Raw genomic sequence first — 27,506 nt, forward strand, 5'->3', positions numbered from 1 at the left:
CCGAGACACGGTTACATCCCCAAAGCGATTGGAACCCCTTTTAGGGCACAAGTCATTTCCCTTTCGGCTCTGCCAGCATCCGATAATGGGGACAGTGATAACCTCCTATGCCCTGTCCGGGCGCTGAGAGTTTACATCACGCGCTCCGCCGCTTTCAGGTGTTATACTCAGACCGGCTGGGCCGCTCTGTTTCTCATTCCCCTTCGCGCGCTGTTTTACCGGTGCCGGCCCGCGCTGCTGGCCGCCCGTATTCTACTCTGTGGCGCGGGGGTTTATTCTCTTCATGAAAGACCCTCCCTGGGATTCATGGGCTGGATGCTCGGCGCACACGGCGTTGACAAAGGGTTCCCGATGCGTAAGCAACTTACGCAATACGAGAGAACCTCTCGTAAGAGAACGTACTCGGTTACCTAATGTAACCTCGGTTCTCTCTAGAAGAGGGAACGAGTATTGCGTAACCTGCCGTGTCGCGCCACGAGCTTTTTGCGCTTCAGACTGCGAAAACCAGATTTTCAGCCTGTGAGCACTGGTTATATACACGCTGGCCACACCCATTCTGACGGTTAGAAGGGTGTGGAGGGCGCGAAGCGCCCTCATTGGAGGCCACGTTTCAGAGTGCTCACTGATAGGCTTAAGCAGTTGCCGCCGAGCAGCCAATGAGCACGCTTATACAGCCTGCCTAGGTCTGCCGGCTGCCGCACTGCGTTGACAATGAATACAAAATTAAGGATAATTTTTGGCTTCAGATCTCGAAGAAAGAAGACTTTCCCGATGCGTAAGCAACTTACGCAATACTCGTTCCCTCTTCTAGAGAGAACCGAGGTTACATTAGGTAACCGAGTACGTTTTATTCTACAAATGTGAAGGATTTCAAGACTTCAAGAGGGAGCAAGGCCAAAACAACACACACAAACCCTCGGACTATTAGGGACAAACTAACTAAGCTACAAAAATAAAGAAAAGTACAATAAAAATAAACTAACTCTCTAACGCTTCAACTGGAGAAAACCAAATAGGAAATGGCCGACTCCACATCAGCTTCAGTCGCTCTTCTGCGCTGCTTTATGCCTTTCATTCTAGACTGTGTGTGTGTGTGTGTGTGTGTGTGTGTGTGATTTTATTAAAACTCAGTCATTAAATAAAATATATTTGTATCTTTGAGTTCTTCTTCGTGTCATCTTAGTTTCAGTCTTTCATTAGATCAGGGCTTTATCTCACATTTTATAGTAAACTTCAGTCAGTGGAGCATGAACACTCCTGCAGATTCATGATGAAACAAGAACATGTGGACAAATCATGAACCTTTAGTGTTAGATACAGTTAATAAGATAAAGAGTGTTATTGTAACGGTCATCAGCTGGAGTGCCCTTGAGAGCCACCTATCATTATTCACTCACTACTACATTTCCCATAATTCACTGCCCGGACTCATCATCCCTGATTATCACATTCACCTGTGTCTCATTATATTGTTTAATTCACCCCATATAAGCCTGGTTCACCTCATCATTCCCTGTGAAGTTTTGTACGTTATTCCACTGCATTTCTGAGCGTTTCCTTTGTTGTCGTTGTTCCTGGTTCTTGATCTCTGCCTGTGTCCTGGTTTTCCTGTTTCTGCCTCACCCTCTGGATTTGTCTGTTTGTTGGATTGCCTGCTTGTGTATGACCTTTGCCTGGATTTTGATTACGATTCTGAATAACACTTTAAATAAACTGCATTTGGATCCTCAACCTTCGTGTCTTGGAGCAGTTCGTAACAGTTATAGATTGATTTAAATATTTAGCATGTGAAAAACTGAAACGAATGCTTTCTATTTCATGTAATACCAATGAAAGTATCCTCACTGTTGAGTGTGTGTGTGTGTGTGTGTGTGTGAAAGTGTTTGAGCAGCTGCAGTTTCAGTTCAGTCACTGTGACTCTGACTGACGGAGGTTTTTGTACGACTCTTTATCACTGTGTGAACACATTATCATCACCCCCACAAGATCTAATAGAACCTGTTCTGCAATGGAAACTCTGACAGTAATAATGTCCAGCATCTTCAGTCTGGACTCCACTGATGGTCAGACTGAAATCTGTTCCTCCAGATCTTCCATTCCCACTGAATCGACTGAGACTGTCATCATAAAGACTATCTACACCATAAATGATGAGTTTAGGAGCTTCTCCATGTTTCTGCTGATACCAAGCTAAACCCCAGCTATCTATCCCAGCATCAGTTTTACAGTCTATAGTGGCAATTTGTCCTTCAGAAACATTCACAACTTCAGGCTGAGTCACAGTGATTCCTCTGGACGCTGTTGACAACAACATTATATGAGTTTCATCAAATGACATGAACATTAAAGACTCAGAAATGACAAGCTTTGACTTCTGTTACCTGGAATAAAAGCGGTCAGAATCCAGATGAAGCTGCTGAAGAGATTCATGGTGTGTGTTGGGTTTGTACCGTGGTAAACAGCAGTGTGTTATAAAGTGTGTGAGTCTGAAGGCTATAAACACTCGGAGAGCTGAAACACGTGCCGATGCAAAGTGACTCTCTGAGCAAAAACCAGCTGGAGGAAAACACACATGAAAATGAACACATGCAGAAGAAACTGATCCAGTTTTGTGGCCTTTAATGTGTTTTATTCTCATGATCCAGTGGAGTGTGTTTTCACTTCTGTAGGAGTTTAGAAATCATTTCTTCTTTATTCTGCACGAGTCTCTGGTTCAGAGTTCAGACTTTCTGATGAATCAAATGACAGTTTCATCACTAAAAGAAACAAGTATTTCACTGTGAACTCCATGAGAGGGCAAAGGTCATTCCAGAGGTCACAGGTCATCAACACTTGTTAAAATGTTTTTGAGAAACACATGATCATTTAGAAACTCCCAGTTAAGATGTGTAAAGATCAGCACAGAGTCTTTCTGATTATATTATTTATTTAGATTTAATAGTTTTCATGCATTAAGAGACATTTAGAGACAATGAGACATTCAATAATCCTGATGTTGAGTCTCATATCAGTGTGTGTGTGTGTGTGTGTGTGTGTGTGTTGTTCGTCTCTTTCTCTGCTGGAGTGTGTGTTCATTTGAGTGTGACGGAGGTTTTTGTACGACTCTTTCACTAGAATGAAACACTGTGGTGGACTTTCGGTGGAGGAACTAAACTGACGATCAGTAAGTCTTTTCTATTCTAAGAATATTTTAATTTATTTATTTTGTTTTATTTTTAGATAATTTCAGCAAGATAATTATTAGTGATGATCTTAAAATGCCATGAATGAACCTAAAAAAACATCTAAAAGATTATCTTATTTGTCAACAAGATAATTAATTTATTATAAAAATATGTTTCGGAAAAGCAATTTAACATTTAACCATTTTATTATTTACTTAAGTTTTATATTTCATATTGTTTTTAAATGTTATTTTTAATTTTACATTAATAATTTAATTATTATTGGTAACATTTGACTGCATTTTAATGTAGCCTATGGATTGCAGTATTTTATGATATATTCAATTATTTCTTGATATAAATAATTTTGTCTATAATTAATAGTAAATTTAACAATTAAGGGTTTTTAAATGCATCCAAAGTTTGATAATAAAATTGTGTAAGGGTCATCATCAGACAAAGAGATATTTAGTTAATAAGCATTTTAAAAAACAACAACTTTAAACTGTTTTAAATTTGCTGATGATTATGATTGTAAGTGTCTTAACAGCAGAATTTAAAATATATATTGAAACTTTGCTGAAAATTCCGATTGATTTTTTGTGAGTATCAAAATGTATGAATATTTTTACAAATTAATATTGAAATTATTATTTAAAACTGATTTCAAAATCTTATGAAGAAATCACAATATATTAATACATTTTCATGTGGACAATGTTGTTAAAAATTAGTTGAGATTAAAATGTCCTGTAACTTCGGAAAAAATCAAATGTGTATTTTTTTATTAAATGTTTGTATAGCTATTTTAAATGTCATTTCATTTTACATGAATATTTAAAATCTTATTATTGCTAACATTTAGTTAATTTCATGTATTGACTGCAGATACTTTAAAATCTATTCAATAATTCCTTTATTTATATAAATTTGTCTATAATTCTTGGTAAATGTAACTATTAAGGGCTTTTTAAAATGTATGAAACAAAAGTTGTATATAATGCAGACAACATAAATATGATTTTTATAATTTTCATCAGACAAAAAGAAACTCAGTTGAAGAGCATTTTGAAAATTAATCATTTAAACTACACTGTAAAAAATGATTTGTTGACACAACTTGACTTAGTCAAGTCATCTTATTGCATTGACTCAGTTAAGTTTAGCCAACGTTAGGATTTAAGTTCACTCAACTTGTATGTATTTGTTGAAATAACTTGCAGTAAATTGAGCCAACGTACTGTATCAATTAATAAGCATTTATAATTTTTAGTTAAGTCAACTGAAAAACATATTGGATGAACTTAATTTTTCATGTTTTCACAACCATTAACCAAGTCTAATTGACATAAATAGTCATTTTTCCTCAACATCATAACTTAACTATTTGAGTTTACTGGACTGCATTGCTTGCTTTAACAAGAAGTTCTAGATATCTATCTGGAACCAGATTTTTAATGAAATCAACAACTGCAAAATTGAAACTCTCAGCATTTATTTTTTTAAATAGACACCCAAAAGACACAGACACAAAGAATTATCTTGCAAAGATAAAAAAAAAACTCCACAAGAAAAACCCTCACATACATACAGCTCACACAAACAAGTGCAAACTTCTCTATGCACAGACCCATCTTAGAGCCAAAATAGTACACATAACTCTCCTTGTCATTATCAGATATTTTCATTGCAGGAACAAGTGTACATGAAGAATTCACAATAAGCTGTATTAAAAACTTCACAGATTAAACTGTTTAAAAACAGTGTCTTCAATTCCCACTCGTAGAAACATGGCAAGGAAAGAGCAAGCAGAACAAGGTAACAAGAAAACAGTCTGTTTGAAAATCAAGAATACCAACATTTGTTTTCTGTCTTATCTCAGCAACTTGCTCTTCAAAGAGTGAACTCTTGCGGTGCAAGAGTCTGATCCAACACCAATAAACAGGCGCTGTATCACTTCAAAAGTGAATTTGAATTTCTTTGGGTAGTCAAGGTTTAATGCGTACACCAGGCCCATCAGGTTCAGAAAAGCATTAGGTACAGCACTCAGGTGACACATTACCACTTCTTCCTCAATCACCAGGACAATGTCATTGTAGAACGCTGACTGAGGTTCCATCACATTTTCCACAACCAGTAGGATTCCTATCACCACACCCTTGATCACTTCCTCTTCAATGTCACTGGGCTTTATAGAATGCAAACAAAACAAGGTACTATTACTTAAAACCAATTACACAAACAATTCACAGTCCCCAGACCCCTGCAATTTTTCCTTGTTTTGCCTTAAAGAAGAACTCTGGTCAATTTTAACATTGAGCTCATTTTTTTGTAAATTTGGAGTGCTGTCAATACAGAGAACAACGACAAAAATCGGTGTTGCCTACACCGTGTTATCCTCTTTTTAAAATTTGCACCCTGTTGACTTCAATGGGGCAAGTTTTAAACCTGCTTTTAGGCTCTTAACATCCTTGATGTGAAAGATATGAATAAAAATGATGTTATTTCAGCCAGCGCTCATACCTGTATTTACATCCTGTTTTCGGTCGAAGTCCACAGTAGTCGATTGTCAGGTTCACGCGCATAGGTTTAGTACCTATGATCACGCGCGTGAACTCGACAATCGACTACTGTGGACTTCGACCGAAAACAGGATGTAAATACAGGTATGAGCACTGGCTGAAATAACATCATTTTTATCCATATCTTTCACATCTACTGCTGTCAGATTCACCGTGTTCACTCTGAAGGAATCACTCACATTGGCTGTGCACTTGTAATGACACATCAAGGATGTTAAGAGGCTAAAAGCAGGTTTAAAACTTGCCCCATTGAAGTCAACAGGGTGCAAATTTTAAAAAGAGTATAACACGGTGTAGGCAACACCGATTTTTGTCGTTGTTCTCTTTACTGACAGCACTCCAAATTTACAAAAAAATTAGCTCAATGTTAAAATTGACCGGAGTTCTCCTTTAAAGGTTTCAGCTTACCTCACATATCTTCATGAATTTTGAAGGAATCTCTTGCATGTACCACGGCAGGCCAAGCAATGCTGCAGTCCTCATCCTTTGGTTTGTTGTCTGTAAATTAAAGGATGGTTAAAGTACCAGCTTTATTGGATCAATCCTTTGTTTTTCTTTATTCGTTTATCCTTTCTCCCCCTCCCTCTGTCTTGTTTTTAGAAAAAATAAAAACATTCATTTCAAATTTGCACATTTACATTTGTACACTTTTGTAAGAATTTACCAGTGATGTGGTGCAACAACAGTTGTTTGTTACCTTTTTGTTCAGCACCAAAATAAGATTTAATAGTGGGTGTAACACGCTCATGGCACTTAAATCAGGAGTGTCTAAGGGTGCTTTCACACTGGCAGTTTAGTTTAGGGGGCTTTCACACTGGGCTCGTTTGCTGCGGTACGAGCCTGAGCGTGATTGTTCCCGGCGCTCCCCGCAGCGTTGGTCTGGTTTCACACTCAACTTGATTCTATCAAACCCTGGTGCGTTTGCGTGCATATTACGTCATGGCAAACGTTCATGGCGCATGATAGAAAACAGAACATGGGGCAATACATTGTGTTTTTTATTAATTCGGTGCTATTATGCGCAGCTGAGTGAACAACACAGGTTTACTGTGTGTGTGTGTGTGTCGCATAAGGTGACCTTCTGCTGCTTGCAAACGGACTCTTTTAAGGAGACAGTGGATTTCCAAATTTGTTGCCCTGATTCCACGCGCTGTGCACGAATACACTGCAGGCTCACTCTCGCTCGTATCCAAGGTAAATCTTCAACGCCATCATCCTGGACGTGTTTTATTTAACTAAATACATCATAATCAGCTAAAACGCACAAGCACACACCCAGTTTTTCAGGAAGTAAAGTGACCTGCGCATGCGTTTTAGCTGATTATGATGTATTTATTTAAATAAAACACATGTAAGGGATGACAGTGTTGGTGATTTACCTTGGATACGAGCGAGAGTGAGCCTGCAGTGTATTCGTACACAGCGCGTGGAATCAGGGCAACAAATTTGGAAATCCACTGTCTCCTTAAAAGAGTCCGTTTGCAAGCAGCAGAAGGTCACCTTATACGACACACACACACACACACACACACACACACACAGTAAACCTGTGTTGTTCACTCAGCTGCGCATAATAGCACCGAATTATATTGACCCACATTCTGTTTTCTATCATGCGCCGTGCACGTTTGCCATGATGTAATATGCACGCAAACGCACCATGGTTGATAGAATCAAGTTGAGTGTGAAACCAGGAACAATCGCGCTCGGGCTCGTACCGCAGCAAATGACCCCAGTGTGAAAGCACTCTAAGTCTGCTCCTGGAGGGCCAATAATGTATTGCAGAGTTTAACTCCAACTTGGTTCAACACACCTGCCTGGAAGTTTGTAGTGATCCTGAACACCTTGATTAGCTGGTTCAGGTGTGTTTAATTGGGGTTGAAGCTAAACTCTGCAGGATCTTGGCTCCCCAGGAGCAGGATTGGGCACCCCTGCCTTAAATGAATTGAGGTTGTAACAACACTTTAAAGGATAGGTTACCAAAGATGATAATTGTCATTTACTCACCAACATGCCACTCTAAACACATGCAAAAATATTCATAAATGAACAATGGCTAGGCTGTTAAGCTCTATAAAGGACAAGTCAACACTATAAAAAATGCAGTTAAAAGTAGTGGATGAGTCATGTTGCCTATTTTAAAAGTTTTAAAACTTTGTGTAATGAACTGATCAGATCATATCAGTGTTAAGGTTACTACGACATACTACAACAACAACATCAAACCTCATTAGTTCTTGTGTCATGACATTTGATCAAAAGACTTGCAAGAACCAATGAGGCTTGATATTTATGTAGTAGCTAATACAATAAAACATTATTGTAAACAAAGACTGAAATGTGTATGTTTTCATCATACAAAGAGATTGTATGATGGCAGAAGACTTTGAATATGACATACAAATCGTATAGGTTACTTTTTAGACAGTTACTCTGAAGTCATTGTATGAAAAGATGTCACTATCACTAGGTGTATGATGTGAGTAAGTAAGTAAATGATCACAGAATTGTCATTTTGGGGAGAGAAAGACTGCTTTAAAATAAATTGACTCACATCCTTATCAAGGTTCTCCAGTACTGAAGTCATTTCTGGAATGTCCTCATACCGCTTTGACCTGAATAACTGTATCTGCTTTGAGAGATGACCATCTAGAGGCCTTCCAAAAAAGACTTGCTCAGGTCCTTTGACACAAGCCTGGTGAATTCTTTGCTGATCTATAAAAACATAAATGCATTTACAAATTTAACAAAGATGCCAGGGTCTCAGTGACAGTCTTACAACATTAACAAGTTAAAACATTTTAATTTCACTCAACATGAAAGAACTGGTCATATAATCTTAGCATATTAAGTTTGCCCATATCTTCTAATAGAACAGCACTTGTTTGTGTCTACAATTGTTGTGTAAACAAATTTATTATAATAGGCAAAATAGGAAAATTATGATTTTGTCAATCATGTAGCCCTAAAACATCTTACTCCCCAAATACAATGAGGAAAAAAATATCAACATTTTTTATTTCTATGGCTGGGTGATGCATTGAATATTATACTGATGATGTTGCTGTCAATATAAAAGTGAGCAATGCTATACATATAGCTTTTATTATGTGAAAATGTTTTCTACAAATAACGTAATTCTGAATTTCATGATTCTTCAGAGCTTCACAGGTAACACAAATTACATATAAGTTTAATAATGTGATTATTACACTACAAAAATGTATGAACTTATATTAATAACTTACATCGCAACTTACCTATAGAAGACACGCCGTTTGCACGTGCTCAAAAACATCCATATGGTAGCCTATGTCATTTGAAAAAATAACAACAGGGCGTTTAAGAAACATAAGTCAATCAAGCATTTTTATTTGTCATGTTAAACACAAATGGACTGGCGGCGCTGCTTCAGATATTAACTTAACGTTAACATTACTGGTAGGTGTTTCTAACGATAATGAACCGATTAAGAACACGCTAAAAAAAACTTATATGTACACTATTTTATCTATTTATAAACATTAACTTAAAATTACGACTTCTCTTTCTGCTCACGTCTCGACAGCAGCTCGGTGTCTCTGTCGAGCGAGCAGAAATTTGCCTGGCAGTGCGTGTGGCTCCTGATAACTAACTTTAATCGAGTTTGCCAAATGTAATCAAAATGTGCACGGAATCAAAACACGGACGAGATGCGCAAACAACGAAACAAGCCTAACGAAACAAGCCTAATTTAACATGAAAGAAAGCACAAATTAGGGTATACTTACTCATTTCATTATTTGCAGTCCATAAAAGTCCACCTGTACTCGTTCAAACGCGGGCTCCTTCGTCTTTTCTTGCATCAGCAACTTCTCGTGCAAAAAAATGGCGATGGCGCGTCTGCCTCAAATTCGTTCAAATAGTACGTCATCATGACGTAGAGTTTCTGGCACATGCGCATTACACAGAAAGTTGATAGAACCTATGCTTTGTTGTTATATGAACACGTTATTTAAAGTTTTCCATTTCCCTTCAAGTTGAGGTTGTCATAACTCATCCTATTGTGTAGTGAGACACTGCAAGTTGACAAGACGTGATTTTACTAGTCCACCTGACTAAAACTCAGAATCACTTTTTACAGTGTATTTAAACTATCAAATTTGCTGATGTTTATGATTGTGAGTTTCTGAATAGCAACGACATCACAATATAACCATCAATTTACTTGGACAATGTTTTTCAAACTCATTCTGTGGATCATTTGAAATGTAACTTGTATATTTAAAATCAAATGATCATTCATGAATGTGTGTGTGTGTGTGTGTGTGTCCAGCGGGTCCCTCCGTGTCTCCCTCCGTGTCTCTGCTGTCTCCCTCTTCTCTGCTGATCTCTGGAGACCCCCCCGCTCTGCTCTGCCTGCTCAGCTCTTACTCTCCACAGGGGGCGACGGTGAGCTGGACGCTGGACGGGTCAGAGGTCACCGAGGGGGTTCAGACCAGCGCAGAGAGCGAGCGGGACGGTCTCTACAGTCGCAGCAGCGTCCTGAGCCTCAGCAAAGCACGCTGGGAAGACGCAGAGCGCTTCGTCTGCAGAGGAACACATGCCGGAGCTGCTCACGAGGCCTCGTTCCTCAAGAGCTCCGAGTGCTGATGTTTCTCCAGTGAAGACCAGCGTATCTGAGCGTCACGTGATTTACAGCTCAATACTGAAGCAGTCTGTCAATGTGCTGCCATTGCTGTTCATTCAATAAAGCTTCATCTGAACGCAAGCGCACATTTGTGTTGGACTGCATCATTGATCAGTGTGTCGTTCCTTCAATGTCCTGCACTAAAGTTTCAGCGGCTTTTGATTGATTGGAATTAGGGGTGGAACAATAATTACAGTGGATAGTGACAATATGTATCGTATTATTCACCCAAAATGAAAGTTTAGGAAGTTTACAGGGTTTTCGTGTCACTACTACATTAAACTACTGTATATAATGTTAAATATAATGTATAATAATGCAATGGGGGAATATTTGTGGGTCCTGATAATGCCAAATGTCTGATGTTACCAGTAAAAAGTGGCCTACATTATTTTAGATATATCTAGTCAGAGACATCAAGCATATTCGTCTGAAATAATTCAGTATTTTCATCTTCAGAATCATGAATATTGTTATTCTGGCGTCTCTATTTTCCTGCATTGGGTTATCAGCACCAAGTCCAAGCCTATTCATTTACACACACAATGTTAAACCAAATTTACCATTTTGATGGAGTATGGCAATAATATGGTATTGTGAGTTCAGGATGGTGACATAAGGGTCTCGTTACACCCCTAATTGTAATAGTTGAGAACAGCTGCATTCAGCAGTAAATGTGAAATGAAGCTCTTGGGGTTTGAACATGGTCACTGGAGACGAGCTGCTCTATTCTGAGACCATCACAATCACTAAACCTGACAATGCAAATGAGATCTTCAACTGAAACGCTCTGAACTGGAACAGTTTCTCCTGTGCTTATGGATTCATTAGTCAGTTTGTTAATAAGATTTCATCTTTATGAGTTACATGTTGGCTCATCACAACTCACACTATATTCACACATGAACAAACTTTAATCTTAATATAAAAAATTAACTATAAATAAAATGCACAAAGTGTTAAATTGCACACAGAAAACATCAGTATGAAATGTTGATATTGATCCAGTGTTTGAAAAAGCTGTTATTTATAGCACTGTTAAATTACACAATAAATATAAAATAAATAGGAAATTATTATTATTTTTGATGGTGGGCTGCACCTGTTTGGTAATCTGGTCTTTAATTTCTAAATTAATCTTAAAATTCTATGTAAAGATATTAATTCAAATTATATACATTTTCATCTGCTCTGAAATTGAGAGTTGTGTTTTGTGATGCTGTTAATATATGAAGGATGAACTTGATAAAATCGATAGACTTATTAAACTGATCAAGCAGAACATCTTTATGATGCAGTGATTCAGTTTAGAAAGAAGAATGAGGATAAATCATAAATGCAGAAAAACAAAAATATGGTGAAAGATTGAAAAATATCCACTAAGTGAAGATCAAACGTGACTGAATTTCCTCACAAATGACTGAAAATAACAGGAGAAAAATGACTTATGAAAAATCATGATCAAAGCTATCATATACTGACCAAGCTCAAACCTTTATATTATTATAATATATTAATATAGTAATATTATTGCTTATTATAAGATCATATTGCTTTTCTTAGTGTGTGTGTGTGTGTGTGTGTGTGTGTGTGTGCAAGTGTTTGAGCAGCTGCAGTTTCAGTTCAGTCACTGTGACTCTGACTGACGGAGGTTTTTGTATGACTCTTTATCACTGTGTGAACACATATTTACTGTTGATGTAGTGGAAACTCATACAGTAATAATGTCCAGCATCTTCAGTCTGGACTCCACTGATGGTCAGAGTGAAATCACTGTTCTGTCAGGACCACTACCATCAAATATGATTGACAATTAGCATACAGTTTGGATTGGCGGAATGGTTCCGTTCTGGGCGAGAACTCCCTGCGCATCCATACAGCCTAGCATGGATAAGAGCAGGGAGAGCAGCAATAACCCCCCTCAGGGTAAACAGAACAGAACCAACATGAATGATTGCAAATATATTTAATTCAAGATTTTAAAGTACAACATTATTCGATAATTATTCTGATTCAAGGGGAATCAGAATGTCAAATCCTGACTGGGCGAGAGGAGGAGCTGGGGATGGAGGAGGGTAATTTGCTCCTGAGAAACGCGATACCTGCTGATAATACTGAAGGAGCTTATATACGTATGGTGATAGGCGTCGTATTCCTATAGGTAGATGTGGATCAGCTGAGGGTCAGCTGATGCGAGCTTGACTAACGTGACCTGCCAGAACTAACGCTACGCTTGATTTAGATCCACTGCCACTGAATCTATATGGAGTTCCTGCGTAGAGTTTTTTTACAAAACGAATCAGGAGTTTAGGTAGCCTGGGTTTCCCCATACTGCCTTGCTCGCAGCGCGATTTTATTCACGCTGCTAGGCAGTCTGGACACCATGGACCAGATTTTCCCCTGAAAAAGGGAACCAATCACAGAACGGGGAGGGAGCAGCAAGACGATGACGACACCGAAGCAGTTTGTTTATATCTATGGATCCAACATGGCATCAGATTTGACGTTACCTTCTACCATAGACAGTATAAGAAGTGGACAGAGCCATCTCATTGGATCTCAATTGAGACAAGTGAAGCCCATTTTTAGCGATTTCTTAGCACTTCCTTTCCTGACGCGCAGACTCAAACAGAGCAAAGCGTTACACGGACCACGTGAGCAACCCGTCTGTCTTCTAGTAGCTGTGCCAAGAGAAATCTGAATCATTCCCTTCCGAATCTTGCAGACACGGAGAGTGTGAGTAGGAGCTGTCCATGAGCTAGGAGCAGGAGCAACTTTTGCTAGGTATTCTGATTAATTATTTTGTCATTTTGCCTCCACGTCCCCCGATTGCCCGCGAGCTTCTCCTCCTGTCCATACGGAAATCCCTTTACTGTGCGACAGAGAGTCGCGTGGTTATGACGCAATCGTTAGCCTACTTTTACAAAAACTGCTTCTACGGGGCCATAACGTAAGCTACAAGGTAATGGAGCATTTTATACATTGTCGTGTTTCTTTAGAAATAAATAATGGACAAATGGAGTCTTCAAACGCCTCAGATGTAAAGTTATTCGCTGTCAAAGTGACGCCAAAATGAATGGGAGTCAATGGGATGCTAACAGCAGGTGATGGTCTGCTACAAGATGGTGGCACGCGGCCGGCTTCAACTTCCGGTCGACTTCCTTCCCGCTTGTTCTACCCTCATGTTTATCTTGCACAAACGGTAATATTCGCTAAACGCCATCGTGTACAAATAAATCTTTGACCCATCGTCTTTTTCCTCGTCGAATTTCTGTCACTCTACATACGTCATCTGGTATAATTGAAGCGATTGGCTATGAGCTACGTACAGGCGCATTTGATAGACATTCATAGCGCCCAATAAACGGCTCTGGGCATTCGTAAACCACGCCTCAAATACGAGAAAATGAACACGTGGTTCCCAGACCAAGTCTCAAATGAGACTTGGTCTGACGTTAGCCAGGCTAGAGTTTAGGAGCTTCTCCAGGTTTCTGTAAGTACCAGAATATATTCATCCCCACTACTGTATCTGTACACATCTCTGCTGGTTTTACATTTGATATTCACAGTTCCTCCTGGTTGTTCTGCTGTTATTGAGGGACTCTGAGTGACGGTGATCTGTCCTCTACACTCTGAAACACAACAAGAAGAAAATACACTCAAAACTTTGACAATATACTTGAAGAAATGAATTAATATCAAACTTGTGCTCCACAAACCTTGAGCAAACGCTGTGAGAGTCCAGATGAAGATGATGATGAAGGTCATGTTGATGAAGATTGTTGTGTGTGTCAGTGATGAAGTGTTAAACTCACAGCACTAAACACTCTCACACACTGAAGATCTGATCAATATGCAAACACACTCCACATCATTTCCCTGAAGACAGTCACTCATTAACAGACACAAAACACAATCACTGAAGTGAGAACAGAGTAAAATGAATGTTTTTCATAATATTTGATCTTCTACAATAGCCAAGATGTTAAAAATGATATAATTCAATTCAGTTCTGAATACATTTAGACCAACTTCAGTATTAATCTGAATATCTGCTGTGAGCAGATCCGGATCCAGACTCAAATCACTGAAGGTTTTCTATAGTAAAGTGCAGATTTAAACTTGAGCAACAGTGAGACATTTAACATTATTCACATGTCATTACTTTTACCAATAATTGGAATAGTTAAAAAAAAATATAAAAAAATTGTATTTTTCTTATAATCTATTAGTCTGCCTTTACATTGCTTTAATGTGTTATTATTGTAACATGCCATAAGGAGTGAATCCAGCATTTCTATGTAATGTCACTTCAGAAACTTTGCAGCACTGGCCGTCGGTTCTCTTAGCAGCAGAAAAACAATAGTTTTATTCAATGGATTATATAGTTTTATTTAATGGCTTATATAATTTTATTTAATGGATTATATAAACTGTAGCCTCGAAAGCAAGCCAAGACTTCCTGAGAGACTTTGAGAATATTTTTTTTACTCTAGTTGGAGTGAAACGTCGCTGTTAATCCCCAAATTTTACACCAAATCCATGTGTGTTCCTGCAGTTTATGAACAGACATGAGGATCATCACACACACGAGTCTCTGTCAGTCACTGAATAACTGAGTTTGATTGAGAGTCGCGTCTGTCACGAACTGCTCTGAGACATGAAGGTTGAGGATCCAAATGCAGTTTTATTGAACAGAGGGAAGACTTGAAGACTTCGCAGGGAATGAATGTGAAAACCAGGCTATTATAGAGTAAGTTAAACAAGGTAATGAACAACGCATTCTCATCCTTGGGCGTCATAATACTGACGCTTTTGACATTTCGTCTACATCGAACGCACATGGCACCCTTTGGCGTCAATATGAGACGCACAGAGCTTTGTTCGGTTATGGGTAGGTTTAGGTCTACACTGTAAAAACTAAAGGAGCCTCAAATATCCTGTTGGATACTCAAGGAACTTCAAAATGTAATTTAGGTGCCTCAAAGCTCTTTCTCCTATAGTAGGGTTACTGGAGGAGCATTGACAATCTTTGAGGTTCTTGCTGGAACTTATGGGATCCTTTAAGCACTTTGTATTTAGTTCAGAGGTTCTGGAGTCACCTTTTCATTACCACGAGACCTCAAAGTGCTTTGGGGGAAAATAGAGGAACCTGAATGCGATAAAGGGGTTATTGGAAGATCTTTTAACATTTAAGTGGTTCCTGGAAGATCTCTTATGTTAAAGCCAGCATCTGGAGGAACCCAATGGTTCAGTGAGGCCAGAATAAGATTATTATTATCCTATTATTATTATTATTATTATAGGCTACTTAAGTTTTATTCAGTATACATACCCAGGTGAAAAAGACGTACTATTAAATGTATTAAAAATGTACTTGAGTGTGTTTTTAGTAGACCTACTACAATACAAATATACTTTAATGCATTTTAATACATTTAACAGTAGCCTACGTCTTTTTCACTTGGGTTACATATATTTAGTATAGGCCTAGGCTATTTTATTAAGTAATTTAAACCTTAAAAAAAAAAACACTAAATAATAATAATATTAATAATATGAAGAAGAACCAGGAGGAGAAAAGTTGTATTCTGTCACGAAACTGCTGCTTTTCCTCTGCTGTCGTCACTTCAGTGCTGCTCGCGCTGCTCGCGCGCGGCGCAACAACAATAGTATCCACTGACGTCATCGGGTTTGAAAGTAACGGCTCCTCTCATCAAAGCTTCCGCCGTTTGTTCGGCTCTCCGTTACAAGGTTTGTAAACTCGCAAATAAATATAAATACAGAGTCTACTCACTATATATTCAAACACACATATATATAAATTAAATTTATTATACATTACTACGTTTTTACAGTGTTTACCACTCGTTTATTGCACAGTATCTGGTATGAAGGTTTTAGCTGCGATGCTAACTAAGGTTACGTTGATCTAATGTAATGAACAAATGGAAATTATTGACTTATTGTCTTAGATTGATTTAGTCATTCAATTCAACATATTCTGTACAACTGTGTTGTCAAATTGCTGATATAGCCTATAATTTAGCTGATTCCTGCTGTCATTGGCGTTTGTTATGAATAACAAAAGCAGGTTAAAAGTTATAATGTTAGTTTGGTCTGTTTTTGTTTAGCCTAACTTTACTTACTACAGGTGCCCTCATTCTCTCAAATACATTACAATTTTAAAGCCATTTAAAGGTAAATAAATATTATGTTGTGAATAATCAGCTTTTTTTCTTTTGTATCCCCAGAACAACCATTACATTTCTAAAATAATCTGAATATTTCAGTGGCAACATTGAATTACAGTAAGTTACCTGTACCACATGCAAGTACTTTATTACTATGAACTTTCTCTGTGTGAAATTGTATTGTCTGACTGTGTACTAGTGTTTTTTTAATCAGTTATTCTCTGAAAATCTTCCCTCATGCTCTCAAATCTCATGTTACTCAGAAAAATAATATTAGGTTTGGTTCACAAATAATGCTATGCATTTTTTTCTTATATCTTTATCATTTGCATTTGAATATAAGACATTTTAATTCTGAATTATAACTTCAAGTTTAGTCTTTTTCGACAAAAAAAAAAAAGGAAAAGCTATTATATGGCTTCAGAAGACTTATAACACAACTAGGGGTGTGCATTGGCACTGCCCTCACGATTCGATTCGATTACGATTCACCAGGTAACGATTCGATTCAATTCGATTCTACGATGCATTGCGATGCATCAAAATTCTACTGCACACAACAAGGCAAAATTTTCATCAGTCATGAGGCAATACAAGCAGCCAGATATTGAACAACAGATTTTATTGGCTGCTATGTGTGTATTATCACTCTCCTGTATCTTTGACATAAATGTCATTAAATAAAATAAAATTGAATGGTACAGGGTATTGGATACGGCATTTTCAAACCTGAAAAAGAAAGCATAAATCACTGCATTCAGTGCTTTGAATGAGAAATGTTTCTCTTCTCTCTGCTTGAGAACCATTTGAAATTATATTTCAACTTTATTGTCCAACTCAAGGCCAGAAAATAAACAGTGTAGGGTGTAACGGTTCACAAAACTCATGGTTCGATTCAATACGATACACTTGTGTCACGGTTCGGTACGTTTTCGATACAGCAAAAAGAAAGAAATGCCAGAGAAATGTTCTTGATTTTTTTTTTATTCTTTTTTTATTAGAACTAACATCATAAAGTATGATTTTTTTTTTTTCTTTGAGCAATGATGGAGCTATAATTGACTCTTCTTAGGAGCATATAAAACAAAACAGCTCCTTGGAAAAAATAAAATGTAATATTTTGTGCTTATAAACAAATGTTTATTTTAGTTCAGATTAACATTTGAGGGCAGCAATGTTATTCATAATGTCGAAATAAATCCGACATAACGTTACTTGAAAGCATTATAGCTACTATTCCTGCCAAACTTCCAAAGTTGCAGTTAGTGTTACTACAGTAAATCCATGGTGAATATACAGATCTGTGGACACTGGATAGTTCATCATGTCACAATGTTTCTTCCTGGTTTCCACGTCAGCGCAGTTTGATCCGTTAATAACGGGGAAATGTGAATGTTTCTCACTAGATCTCGCAGCGATGTTATTACTTTAGTGGCGAGTTCAAATGCTTTCTTTACTGGATCTCTTAGCGCTGTTTAGTATAAGATCGGCTCGCGCTGCGTTGGTCCAGACTGATAAACAGTCCGTCACGAGTAGCTCAGTTTCGTTCCGATTACATTGCGTTTGCCATTTGATGTTGTGGTCGCGCCAGCGTCTACATTATGAGCGCGCTCGCGACGCGCTTACATTTGAAATAACCGTTCGGTTTGAAAATGCGTGCCTTGTACTGAACGGTTTAGTACGAATACGCGTACCGTTACACCCCTAAAACAGTGACATAATCGATTATGGAACTTTGCCGCATCGATGCTGAATCGTGCATGCCCCGCATTGCGATGCATCGCCGAATCGATTATTGTTGACACCACTAAACACAACCCATAACACATGAGTTGTGAACTCATTGATTATTTTTAGGATCTTTTCTGGGACATTTTTGGAGCTTAACCATTTTTACATAAATTGTTGCATTGAATTGAACTAGACAAGTGTACATAAGAATGGTTTCTTGAATGATTTACACAAATGTTTTCTGCTTGTTTCATGCAGTGATCGGTAAGCGATCGGTGACTGGGGTTGCATTATGCCTGTGTAGCATTTAGAGTTACTTGACACAGGGACAGGTCACTCTAGGCACCTGATATTGGACCAGTGACTAGGTTCGTTACAGGAGGGTAAGTGATCAAGGCACACAAGGACACAGGTAATAGCTAGAAATAACTCAAATGTATTTTGTTGGTGCAAAAGTAATAATAATAAAAAAAACAAATGTAATACAACCACAACAACAATTGAAGAAAAATAAATAAAAACAAATGAAATAATTGTTCTTTTCAATCCCTTGTTCTTCTTTTTAGTATCTTTGAGCTCTGTTCGCTATTTAAATAGGTTTACAAATAGCTTTATTTTCTATTTGTTTTTAGGTATTCGACTTATATTTTAGTTGTTTAGTTTCTATTTTGGTTTATAGATATTTAGTTTTACTAACTGTTAGTTTAATAAGAGCTTTTCTTATCTTTAGGTTTTTTTATACCTTTATATAAAAAAACATAGAAAATATGAACCCAAATTAAAACAATTGAAATAAGAAAAGAAAAGTACAATATCACAATAGTTCAATTTGAAACAATTTGAAAACAATTCCAACAATATAACAGTCAATAACTTCTCAGTCTGTGTATAAATGAATGTTTCTTTGTCATCCAAAGTGGAAAAATATGTTAGTGTGTGCAAAAGTCTCTTGGTGTAGATGAAAGCTTTGTTTCAACAGTCAATGGTGCAAAATGATCGCTTAAAGAAAAGTCCGATCCTACCGATCAGAATATATGCAACGAACTGGATTCCACCTGATCAGTAGAAGCACTAATCCATTGGAACGCATAGGATTACTCCGTCCGCACTTCTCAAATTCACAGAGGTTCAGTTGGGAGGCTCGCCATCTCATGGTATGAAGGGTTTGATCCAATCACACCCAAAAAAAACCTGACCTGTTCATACAAACAGCGTCTTAAAGGGCCTATATGCAACTTTTTCCCCAAAATAAACGTAACAATAGCCTTTTTATTTGACCATTTATGACTCAAACATCTCCTGATGAGCATACTGACACCTTGTCAGCTTACAGTGGGTGCACCTATAAGCCTGTATCCTATTTTTCCTATTTTCTGTCGGGTCGGATTTTTCGCGCGCTGTCTGCGGATGTGACGTCAAGCGCGTTCATGTTAAACGTTTCAGATCACTCTGCCACCACCGCTAGTCAGCAATTAGCCTTAGTTTCTCAAACAATATATGTATTTGACTGTTCTTACCTCTGTAAACATAATGTTGACTTCTTTGCAGGGATGACTTGTGAAGTGTGCACGTACGAGAGCGAGCAGAAAGGAAGAGCAGTTCCGTTTTTTGACCACAGGTGTCAGTCGCGAGTTTAAATTTCAGAAAAACGCATATAGGCCCTTTAAGTTTCAAAAGCATTTACACACCATTTCCTTTAGAACAACACAATATACACACACTACACATTCATCAATCATCTATATGAAAATAGTATTCAAAAACCCTTTTCTCTCATATTCAGCATATATAAAACATACCAGAATATGTAATTATGCACAATATAGCATGTAAGTGCTTAATTGGAATATTACATCACATTTCACACTCCTTCAGAAACTATTACAAACATAAAACTACTTCAGAACTTCAATAAACAATTATAACATTCAGTTTTCAGTAAGTTGAACCAATATTACTAAGAAACTCACCAAATCCGGGGTTCATATGCTTTTAACCCACATTGGATTTCACAGGGGTTCTCAATCAACAATCAGCAGCGGCAATATCAACAATCACGTTCTAAAAATAACCCAATATAGTTAAATAATAGGTCTGCAACATATTATACATCATATTATTCGAATATTAGAAAGGATTATTTAGATATTTGCCTCAGATTAATCTTAGCTTTCTTTCCTCTCGCGATCAGCAATGTGTGCGTCTCTCGTTGCTTTCGCGTCTCGTCTCAATGACGTCACACGCAATCTCCGTCCAGACTGAATATGTTAATTAGGCATTTAGTCATTTTTATCAATTTATTATTTTAAACTGCAATGACGTTATTCAGCTTTTTGTTTAATACTTTCAGTATTTTATTAGAAATATAATTATTTGAAAATTATATTATTTTCTTTCTGTTTCTTAAATATCTGAATTCTAACCTGTGTTACACCTGAGATCTGCTTTTGGGTTCCACAGACAGAAAGTCAAACAGGTTTGGAACTTCACAAGGCTGAGGAAATTATTTAAATTTCACAACTATCACTTTAATAACCTTACTAACAGTAAATGTTGTACTTTGCAGGGATCTCGGTAAGCTGAAATACAAGTTTGAACAAGAATAAAAATCCTCCTGTAGACCTGAAAATCACTGAAATGCCTGGACCATCCACCAGAACAGAGGAAAAACACACGGAAATCGAAGCTGCGGCACCTCTTCACTTTTCTAACTCTTTAAGTACCTCACACCAACTTGGTCCCATAGTGACATTTTTGACCACAAACGAAATTGCTGACCATGTAAATTCTTATTGAAATGACTGGAATTCACCAGTGAACATTCACAGAACAACAGATCATTTTACTGCACCTTAACTCTGTTATAATGGAAAATGTTTTCTGCTTGTTGTGACATAAGGAATACTGTTTCCGGGTCGAAGCCTCTACTTCTACTTCCTCTATCTTGTTTCATGAGAATACTCAACAACCATTTATGAACACTGTTGATTCAAGTCACACATTTAAGCTTTTCAAAAGCCATAGTGTACATTACAGTCTCCAGTCTCACGGCATCCCAGACTTCAACATTTTATGATTCAAAATAGCTGAATAACTAACTAAGATTTTGGTATAGAGATAAAGGTTAGGATCATAATTTTCAAGAATATTACAGCACAATGAGTGCATATTAGCACTGTTTGTTTTTGGCATCTGATAGAGCTTTTGGACTTGGAAACAGTGATGTCAGACTTACCATCGGACTGAAACACAAATGTTTTAAAGTTAAGTAAAGATGGACATTTTTAATTAATCAAAATGTAATTTTTTTACATTGATTTATTTCGTGGAACATATGCGTTTCCATGCATTTTGTTGAGATGTATTTTCTTGTCTATCTATTGTATATACATGGTTGATTATTCATGTTGCTTATGTATTATACTATTTTTTGTGTATTCATTGATATTAATCTATAGTTAGCTTTTTTTCCCCATGTGCATGGAAGTGTATGTATAAAAATGAATATCAAATATGTAATAAAAATTCTTATTTTGTATTTGGTTCAATTTGTTTATTATAATAGAAGTCAAAGGTTACCATAGTAACAACATGAAATTAAATATTTAAAAAAAATGAAATTTGGTTCCTGGAGGCACCTAAAGTGGTTCCACACAGTGCCTAATATAAGAGTTCCTCAGGAAACCTGTGTGGTTCTTCAGAGAACCTCCCCTTTTTAAAGGGTGCCTATAGGATCTACAGACGGTTCCGCCGGTGTGGCAAAGTGAAGAACCCCAAAAGGTTCCTCCAGGCACCTTTTATTTTTACAGTGTAGTGTAGGGTTAGGGTTAGACCGCTAGGAGGCGCCTTCTGGCCCATTTCTGTCTGCGTCTCATATTGACGCTAAAGGGTGCCATGTGCGTTCGATGTAGACGAAATGTCAAGAGCGTCAATATATGACGCCCTAGGATGAGAACGGGCTGTAATGACACAGGTGAATGTGAGTGTGGATGATAGTCTGAACTCAGGATTATGGGGAATGGAGTCTGTGGATGTGTGGCAGACCTGGGCATTGTACGGCCCCCGGGCCACATCAGGCCCTCTGGATATCCTTGACCGGCCCGCGTGAAGTATCTGGTAAATTAGCTGGAATCCATAACATTTTTGTTTGTTCAAAATGTACAAAAATTATAAATTGAGAGAGTACATCATGAATACATTTTCCAAACCGTGTTTTTGTCTTATGAATAACTATGGTACACCTATAATAATGTTTATATTCAGACTATTTTAGGCCGGTTGGGTTAACCGCTGCAGAGTAGCCCAGTGCCTGCGTGACTCGTCCTAGACATGAGAGAAGTAGTTCCGGCTGCAATGTTCTTCCGGAAGACGCATGCAGTTCTGTTTATTAACCGCTAGGGTGCCAAAAGTTATGGACTGCTGGCTGCTGCTTTAGTAGTAGTAGTAGCCCTTTATTGTCACTTGGTCACAAGTACCAGTGAAATTAGCCATCAACCTGTCCATACAAACACTGGGGGCATTTATTGCTTTTTTATATAGTTAATGTCATGCTGGTCTTTGACATACTTGGTTTTTTGTATCAAGTTGTGATGCTAGTTTTTGAAAAAATTTCAAAACTGTTTTTGTGAATGTTCATTAAATAGTGATTGTGTGCTCCACATTTTCATTTCATTCATTTCTTATTTTTTTTATAAAGAGAAATAATATATTGGGAAGAACTGAGTTAACTGTATTGGTCCGGCCCTCTACAACCGCTCAAGTTTCTCATGTGGCCTCTTGGGGAAATTAATTGCCCACCCCTGATGTGTGTGTTGTCCGGGGTGGAGCGCCCTCTGATGGTCATCCTGGACACTCACTGATGACCGTTACAGTCACACATGATAGAAACAGCTTCACTTTTATGTTTATAAAATAAATATAAATAAATATGGTGACATGCATGTGCTGTTTTTAATGGAGGATTTGACCTGTTGGGTAATCTTAAATTTTTGAATAAATGTTTATATTATTGCTAATTCCTCCATACATAGATATTAATGTAAATTATTATTATCTGTTCTGAATTTGAGTGATGTATTTATATGATGCTGTTAATATCTGAATAATGAGGGATTAACTTGATAAATCAACAGACTTATTAAACTGCTCAAGCTGAACTGAAGTGTTTGAGCAGCTGCAGTTTCAGTTCAGTCACTGTGACTCTGACTGACGGAGGTTTTTGTACGACTCTTTATCACTGTGTGAATGTAAAATCACCCTGACATCTATTATAAGAATTTATTCTGCAATGGAAACTCTGACAGTAATAATGTCCAGCATCTTCAGTCTGGACTCCACTGATGGTCAGAGTGAAATCACTGTTAGATCCACTGCCACTGAATCTAGATGGAGTTCCTGACTGACGGTCGCTTGCTGAATGAATCAGGAGTTTAGGAGCTTCTCCAGGTTTCTGTAAGTACCAGGATAGAGGCTGATTACCCCAACTCTGATAGACTTCAGGACTGGTTTTACAGGATATAGTAAATGTGTCTCTTAGTTGAACAGATTTCACTGCAGGCGTCTGAGTGACTGTCGGTTCAGCGACTGATTCTACATCAAGAAGAATAAATAAACATTCAGAATGACATATTTGGATAATATTTCAAGCACTGTTAATCAGTTAAAATAGTGCAGTTTAACTTCATATTTCCTCACCTGTGAAACAGCTGGAGAACATCCAGATGAAGATGAAGATGATGAAGCTCATGGTTGCTGATGGTTTAGATTCTCAGTGTTCAAACTCAGAGTTATAAATCCTCCTGAAGCACACACACACACACACACACGATGTGCTGCGATGCAAATCATCTCTATGTAAATCTGTGTGAGGATTCCAACACATGATGCTCATAAATCATAACAGTGTTTAGAAGATTCTTCCATGTTCTGAGTCATAAACATTTATTCATGTGTCTGAAGCTTCAGGCTTTCTGATGATTCAAATGACAGAGTTGCTACACTAGTATGTCACTGTGAACTTCATTAGAGGTCAAAGGTCATTCCAGAGGTCATAGGTCATCAGAATGTATTAAAATTGCTTTAATCATTAACAATGCATTGAGATGAGTGATAGAGTCAGTAGTTTTGATAGAACAGTTATGATGAGTGATATATTTATTATTATCTTGATAAACTTCGAGGGAAAGATAAAGCTGCTTGAAAAAGCTCAACAACATATGGTGGCAGTTTTGTTTGTTTGATTTGATATTAATATACAGACTTTTCTCTGATTCTGAGCATATTAGAGTCAAACTCGTCTGTCACAGGACTGATCATATTAGAGATGATTTCAGTCATAAGGCGTCATATACTGACGCTTTTGACATTTCGTTTACATCCAACGCACATGTCACCCTTTAGCGTCAATATGAGACGCAGATAGATATGGGCCAGAAGGCGCCTCCTAGCGGTCTAACCCTAACTAACCCTACACTGTTAAATGTTGCTGTAGATTTAGCAGCACAGTACTGTAATAACCTATAGTACAATACTGCATTTCTATATTACAGTAAAGTACTGTAATTTGCATTGTATTGTGGGTAATTTTGTTTGAGCGGGAACATTTTACAGTAAATTTTAGTGTTGCTGTAACCTAGCTGTAACCTGGCTGTAATATGCCTGGCAATAATACAGGGTTGCTGTAAACAGAGAGCGCGCGCGCCGCCCGACTGACGTCAGAGCACAACTGCAGGCAGACGCAGATCACTCGCTGGATGGATGGATCTCACTCTGCGGATATCTGGAAATTTGGTAAGTTAATTTTGAATTTTATAATAAGGTTTTAGGATTTTACACTATAGTGTACAAATGACAGTGGAAGTTTAGCCAGCGACGGTTGCAAAAACACCGTTAGCAGCTTGTTAGATCTGCTTCACCCCGTCGCTTGTCGCGACATTTTCAAATCTAACTCGAGATTTGAACATTGAATTAACGTTAACGTTAACATTACCTTACGGTTTATTTCGACCAAAACAGACTTGGTGATTGTTGGAACGGTGGAAGGCCAAATCGAGGTGGTTAATTAAGGTTTGCGAGATAAAATTACTGCATTTGACATGTTACGTATGAAGGATCTTATGATAACAAAAATGTCTGACTGTTAACTGTTATCTAGGGATCCTTTCCATAACGTCGAGCCCGTCAGTGGTAAAAACAAACACTTATAATAGACATAACGTTATTTTGCTCAAACTGCTATATTTGCAGTCCGTTTCTCGGATGGCGAACTTGATTTTACAAACTGTTATGATAAATACTGGACCAAATTTAATAAGTCGTTTAGGCATAAAAACACGCGAAAACAAGGGTTAAATACTGCACTTTCCTTTGCAACGCAAAATGGGAGATTTGGGCTAAGAGAGATTGGCTATTGGTACCAATAGGGCTTGGGCGTCGTGACGTCATACTTGGCGTGGCGGCCATGTTGATGGCCTCGCGAATGTAAACATACAGCAAGTCGAACGAGGAGAAGCAGAGTTGGGAGAAAGAAAATAAAGAAAATAAAGAAAAAAGATATTAAAGTCCCGAAAAGGATGTGGCATTTACGGGGATACGTTAAATAGGGAAGCCAGGGACCAGTAACGTTATGTGGACAAAATCGGCAAAAAAGTGTAGTTAGTAGCTGTCAACCCTCCCGTTTTTTCCGGGTTTCTCACGCATTTGAGCTCTTTTCCCGCTGTCTTCCCGTTTTAATATTTTCCTATAAAATATCCCGAAAAATGAAAGTTTCAACATTCATCTTTCTGTTGCTATCCCTCTGCTGACAACAAAACTGCAGCATTAACTAAGCGAGTTGTTAAGCTAGATCTAACGTGACTTTGCTTACAGATTGGCGTGAAATCGTGCTCTCACAACAACCACGCTGTTATCTTAAAAAGGCCAATATCACGCTAAGGTTGCCTTCAAGTAAGCAAAACGATGCTTTGAAAACATCTGTTTCGCTGGAAGGGCAAGGGGGTAGCAACAGGACAATAGTAACGTTACAGAGACTGACAGGTCCGATGGAAGGGCTAACATTAATGTTATGAGAGAGTAAGGTATTAAAATACGGGATATTTTACAGGAAAATTTGTCCACATACTGGTCCCTGGTTTCCCTAACGTATCCCGGTAAATTCCACATCCTTTTCGGGATTTTAACATCTTTTTTCTTTCTCCCAACTCTGCTTCTCCTCGTTCGACTTGGTGTATATTTACATTAGCGAGGCCATCAACATGGCCGCCACGCCAAGTATGACGTCACGACGCCCAAGCCCTATTTAGCCTTTTATTTCATTTCTATTTAGGCGGGAGACCCAGTTCTGTAGCATTGTGATTTGTATTATAATAATAATTAAAAATATGAATAAAGGTGTAAATTGTTCAAAAAATACTATCAGAGTTAATAATGATCAATTAGGCAACAAAGACAAGTAAAATGCATGCCAAAAAGCAAGTTAGAATATTTAGAGAGGTCAAGTGAAGCTTATTTTTATTAACCTAGATGTACTGTAAGCAGATGTATGAAATATATGTCCTCAACAAGAAACATAGGCCTAACAGTTGTTATAACTGAATAATATGTATTTTGATTTCTTACAGCTCTACAGTGTGGGACAATTTTATTTGCAGCCTGGGAAGGAGTTTTCTGTAAGTATTAGCCATGTTAATACAATGTTTTAAACTTAAAGTTTTAAAATCTAAATGTTACATATTATTATTTTTTTTAATTGGCTGTTTTTATTTGTTTAATTTTTGTTATTTCTACAGAATTCTTTTACAATTCTTTTACAATTTCTCTCTTACACTGTCTGCTCATCTTTATTGGTGCTGTGGATAACAGGTTTTGTCATACGTGTTTTTGTGTGTCATGTCTTTTTCAGTTTTGGTCACCGCCAGGTTCCAGTACCACCTCAAAGTCCCAGCCAAATTTTAAAGTATGTCCAGCTACAGCTGCAAGTCATGCAGTTTCTCAACCTCTCACACCGACTTTTTTGAACTTCAGCTTATTCACCGTATCCCCCAGATTTAGATAAGTCCATACACACCCTTTTCATCTCCGCAGAAGTAGCAGTGCTTCGCCTTCTGAGAATATAGTTCCCAGTATATATACGGTTAGAAGATGGTTGTGTCTCATGTGACCTTATTAT

At 37.7% G+C, this 27,506-nt stretch overlaps 1 protein-coding gene and 2 long non-coding RNA genes across 3 annotated transcripts; 2 read left to right on the forward strand and 1 right to left on the reverse strand.

The window, feature by feature from the left end:
- Nucleotides 1-3,023: 3,023 nt before the first annotated feature.
- LOC311075663 lies at nt 3,024-10,501 on the forward strand. The gene is made up of 2 exons (XR_014604551.1): nt 3,024-3,163; nt 10,062-10,501. It is a non-coding gene; the product is annotated as an uncharacterized lncRNA (long non-coding RNA).
- LOC311075649 (uncharacterized protein) lies at nt 4,277-9,041 on the reverse strand. Its single transcript, XM_084103207.1, has 3 exons — nt 8,301-9,041; nt 6,155-6,244; nt 4,277-5,352 (listed from the first exon to the last, which is right to left on the reverse strand). The coding sequence occupies exons 1-3, from the start codon at nt 8,331-8,333 to the stop codon at nt 5,038-5,040; spliced, it is 438 nt and encodes a 145-aa protein (XP_083959333.1). The 5' UTR covers nt 8,334-9,041; the 3' UTR covers nt 4,277-5,037.
- Nucleotides 10,502-24,954: 14,453 nt separating the features above from the next.
- LOC311075669 lies at nt 24,955-27,366 on the forward strand. Its single transcript, XR_014604557.1, has 3 exons — nt 24,955-25,129; nt 26,959-27,006; nt 27,240-27,366. It is a non-coding gene; the product is annotated as an uncharacterized lncRNA (long non-coding RNA).
- Nucleotides 27,367-27,506: the final 140 nt, after the last annotated feature.

This window comes from Abramis brama (assembly GCF_963993115.1).
Source record: "Abramis brama genome assembly, chromosome: 24".
In the NCBI taxonomy this organism is placed as follows: domain Eukaryota; kingdom Metazoa; phylum Chordata; class Actinopteri; order Cypriniformes; family Leuciscidae; genus Abramis; species Abramis brama.